General features: G+C 41.8%; 1 protein-coding gene across 1 annotated transcript; it reads right to left on the minus strand.

The window, feature by feature from the left end:
- Positions 1 to 766: 766 nt before the first annotated feature.
- LOC110195003 (hemoglobin subunit epsilon) lies at positions 767 to 3,144 on the minus strand. The gene is made up of 3 exons (XM_020967645.2): positions 2,791 to 3,144; positions 2,446 to 2,668; positions 767 to 1,020 (listed from the first exon to the last, which is right to left on the minus strand). Exons 1-3 carry the CDS (start codon positions 2,880 to 2,882, stop codon positions 892 to 894), a joined length of 444 nt encoding a protein of 147 aa, XP_020823304.1. The 5' UTR covers positions 2,883 to 3,144; the 3' UTR covers positions 767 to 891.
- Between the last annotated feature and the right edge of the window lie 1,696 nt (positions 3,145 to 4,840).

Below are 4,840 nucleotides of genomic sequence, written 5' to 3' on the forward strand. Positions count from 1 at the left end.
AAAGATCCTACAAAAGGACATTCCTATGGGAGAGTGAACACACTGTGCATATGTAGGGGAGTAGGGAGTAGAAAGGGACACAATGAAACCGATAGTGGCTATAAACTCCTTGAAGTTGGGTACTGTGTCTGAATTACCCTAAATGCTGATGACATATGAACAGATGAGGTGCCATATTGTCTTGGGCAGCTTTTCTCATGATCTTCTCCTCCTCCAATTTCTTGCACCATAAATGATGTGAGGATGGTCGTGAAGGAGGGATCTTTAGGGAAGCAGGAAGAACAGAACTTTCAGGAGCTGTTTGGAGAGGATAGCTCAGACCAGCTAATATCATATGATTCTAAAACCCTCACTTCCCTCCCAATTAGATTGCAACCTCCTCAAGGGCAAGGGCTGCTTTTGCCTCTTTTTGTATCTCCAGACTTAGCATGGTACCTGACACATAGTAGGTGCTTAACAAATGTTTACTGATTGATTAATTGGTAAACTCCACATCCTAGCATTAAAACTCTGTCACTGCTTGCCCACATCCAACTTGCCCAACCTTATTTCCCAGCACTTCTAGTTAGGCCTCTGTTCCAAACAGGCCTTTGTTCCTTTGTCCCTTAGATACACCAGATTCATTCCTCACCTTTGAATGAGTATGAAGGAAGGAGTGGGACAAAGGACTTTTCAGATTAGGGTCTTCTCCTCCCATCCCAATCTATGTTACCATCTCCCAATAAAGATAATTAAAAGTAAAAGACAATGACAATGGATTGCCAGGCTAAAAGCACTTTATTGGTCAAGGGCTGGGACTGCAAGGCAGTGTGTACGCCATTGCTCCCCTCCCTACATGCAAATGTTGGGCCCCCATTTGCCCACAGACCCCCATCACAGACAGGTCTATATTTAGTGGTACTTGTGCGCCAAGGCACTGGCCACACCAGTCACCAGCTTCTGCCAAGCAGCGTGCACTTCAGGAGTAAACTCCTTGCCGAAATGAATGGCCAGAACTACAACCAGTACATTCCCGAGGAGCTGCAGGAGAGAAAGAGAAAGAGGAGCTCAGGGACCTTATAAGGAGAAAGCTCCAGCCAGAACACCTGGGAAGTCTACCCATGTTCTCCTACCCATGTCCAAAACTGTTCCCAGCTCACCTATCATGGAGTAGGATATCATCTGTCCTTTTTGTCCTTAATTCTTCCCTTCTAAAGGAACCTATCTCTTCCTCTCCAGCTCCTCCTGTCCCCAGACCCACATAAGTGTCCCATGATCCTCGCGCCCAGCTCCATTTCTTCCCTACTCTATTCTCTTGGGTTCCTCTTGTCTGCCTCTTCCTACTTCAAAACACTTTTCTCTCTGCCACCACATGCTGCCTCCTAACCCTAAACATAGCACTAAGTTCACAGCACTAAGATAAGGGCCTTGGCAGGCCTAACTCAGACCTGAAAAGAGCTAATTGAGGGCGGGAGGGGGAGGTTGGAAGGGAAAGGAAAAGAGAGAATGATCAGTGGGAAGAAAAAGATAAGGAACATGAGAAGAGGAAAGGGTGAAAAAGAGAATGAAGATAAAGAAGAAAAAATAATAATACTATGTTAATGACACTCCATAGAGACAAATAGAATCCTAGAATTATAGAAAGGATATAGAGGAAGTCTAGTCCAACCCCCTATTTTATAGCTGAGGAAAGTGAGACTCAGAAGGATTGAGTGACTTTCATAAGATCACATAGCTAGTCAGGAGAGCCTGCATTTGAACCTAATACTCCTCAATCCAAAATCAAGACTTAGTAGTTAGTGCAAACAATGTGACTGCCAGTTTCAAAACACAATAAATTAAGGCTTAGCAATATCTTTGCAAGCTTAAGAGATGGCGAAGCTCCCATTGGTACTGACCAGAGTTGGGGTTTAGAGTAGGGATGGAAGGTTATGACAGAGAAGCAAAGCTCCACAAAAAGCACAAAGTAGAAGAAAAACAATTAAACGAGAACCCCAAGTCAATCCACTTTTCAAAAGCAAAAAGGCTAGTGGAGAACTAGGTATCCAGTGAAGAGTATGAATGTGTGGGATAGTTATAGAGAGAGAGAAAAGGGGGGAGTTGAAGACAAATTGAAAAAGAATGATCAATGGAAAATTGAAAGGAGGGTAAGAGAAGTATTGGGAGAAGGAGAGAAAAAGGAGAGAAAGAAGGACTGAAAAAGAAGCAATGAGGGCAAGAAAAAGGAGTGTATGAACAAAAGAGGGGCACAGAGAGCCGTTAAGAGATAGAAAGAAGAAGTAAAGCTATAGATGGAAAACAGATCCCCTAAAATATTTGAGGTCATCAATGACAAGCTTGGGGTATCCTGCTTTATTCTGGCCGTGGTGCTTTTGAGCACTCAGCCACTTCAGGACCCTGTGGCAACAGTAATAAAGCTTAGTCTGACTATCACTAGCTTGCTAAGCCACAGAGCCCAAGACTTACCCTGAAGTTCTCAGGATCCACATGTAGTTTGTCACAGTGCAGCTCACTCAGTTTGGAGAAGGTAGCCTTGAGGTTGTCCAGGTTCTTGACAGCCTCACCCAAGGAGGTCAGCACCTTCTTGCCATGGGCCTTGATCTTGGGGTTCCCCAGGATAGCAGAAGCAGAAGACAAGTTGCCAAAGGAATCAAAGAACCTCTGGGTCCAGGGGTAGACAACCAGCAGCCTATAGGGGAAGGGAAAAAATAAGTCCAAATGTATAGGAGAGCCTTCTAGAAGTTGTCAGATTCCCTTAGGGCCAGTCTGTGGCCCCTAGGCTTGATTTCATTCCCTACCTCTGCTACTTACCTGCCTAAAGCTTCTCCACCAGTCTCTTCCACATTGACCTTGCCCCACACGTTAGTGATGGCAGCCTTCTCCTCAGCTGTGAAATGCACCATGATATTGGTCTTCGTGAGTTTGCTTGTCAACACTGATGTGTGTCAAAAGCAGGTTGATGTGGCAACAGGTCCTCAGCTGCCTTTTATTTCCAGCCCTTGGCCCCCTGGCCCCTTGCTCTCCCCAGACCTCTGAAGTTATTGGTCAGAGTTCCTTGGGAGTGGAGCCAATGACAAGAGTGGTCGTTATCAGTACTGGACACTCAGTTGGTCAGTGTCTGTGTCTTTGGAGACCTGTAGGGGGTCTCCTTCCCTCCTTGGACACTAATTCTCTAATCCAAATTATAGTGTCCTCATGTCAGTAGAATTCATGTAAGTGTACAAGACACAATAGTAAATGATTACAGTAATCTATTATTTGATAAACCCAAAGACTCCAGCTTCTGGATGAAGAACTCATTATTTGACAAAAAATGCTGGGAAAACTGGAAAATAGTATGACAGAAACTAGGCATAGACCAACTTCTTACACTGTATACCAAGATAAGGTCAAAATGGGTATATGATTAAGATGCAAAGGGTGATACCATAAGCAAATTAGGAGAGCAAAGAATAGTTTACTTGTCAGATCTATGGAGAAGGGAAGAATTTATGACCAAACAAGAGACAGGGAACATTATGAAATACAAAATGGATAATTTTAATTATGCGGAATTAAAAAGGTTTTTTACAGATAAAACCAACACAACCAAGATTAGAAGGAAAACAGAAATGGGAAACAATTTTTATAGCAAGTGTTTCTGATAAAGGCCTCATTTCTCAAATATATAGAGAACTGAGTCTCTAAGAATACAAATCATTCCCCAAGTGATAAATGGTCAAAGGATATGAACAGGCAGTTTTCAGATAAAGAAATTAAAGCTATCTTTAGTCATATGAAAAAATGTTCTAAATCACTATTGATTAGAGACATGCAAATTAAAACAACTCTGAAGTACCACCTCACATCTATCAGATTGGCTAATGTGAAAGAAAAGGAAAATGATAAATGTTGGAGATGGGGGAAAATTAGGACACTAATGCATTGTTGGTACAGTTGTGAACTGATCCAACCATTCTGGAGAGCAATTTGTACCTATGCCCAAAGGGCAATCAAACTGTGCATACTCTTTGATCCACCAATACCACCACCAGGTGTGTATCCCAAAAAGATCACAAAAAAAGGAAAAGGACCCATATGCACAAAAATATTTATAGCAGCTCTTCTTGTGGTGTCAAAGAGTTGGAAATTGAAGGAATGCCCATCCATTGAGGAATGGCTGAAGAAGTTGTGATATATGTGGTATATGAATATAATGTGCTATAAGAAATGATAAGCTGGCAGATTTCAGAAAAATCTGGAAAACCTTACATGGACTGATGCTGAGTGAAGTGAGTGGAAGCAGAACATTATACACAGTAACAGCAACATTAAGCAATGATCAACTATGATAAATTTGGCTCTTCTCAGCAATCCAATGATCCAAGAAAATTCCAAAAAAACTCATGATGGAAAATGCCATTCACATCCAGAGAAAGAACTATGGAGTCTGAATGCAGATCAAAGCACATGCTATTTTCACTTTTTTTTGGCTTTTGTTTTTTGTGGCTTTTCCCTTTTCTTCTGTTTCTTCTTTCACAACATAACTAATGGGGAAATATGTTTACGTAATTGCACATATACAACCTATATCAAGTTGCTTGCAGTCTTGGGGAGGGGAAATGGGAGGGAGGGAGAAAAAATTTGAAACTCAAAATCTTATAAAAAATGAATGTTGAAAACTAGCTTTACATGTAATTGGAAAAAATAAAATATTATTTACCAAAAAATGTTTCCCTCTGGTTCACCCTCTATTGACTAGATTTCATCCTCCACCAAAAGATCAGTAGGTTTCGGTGGGGCTGAGGCCCTCTACCCAGGTTAAGGTAAAAGTGAAAGGAAGGTAACCAAATGAAAGGGGAAAGTGCTAAAGCTAGAGAAA

The sequence above is a fragment of the Phascolarctos cinereus genome, unplaced genomic scaffold (assembly GCF_003287225.1).
Source record: "Phascolarctos cinereus isolate Bilbo 61053 unplaced genomic scaffold, phaCin_HiC Scaffold_726;HRSCAF=1367, whole genome shotgun sequence".
NCBI lineage: Eukaryota > Metazoa > Chordata > Mammalia > Diprotodontia > Phascolarctidae > Phascolarctos > Phascolarctos cinereus.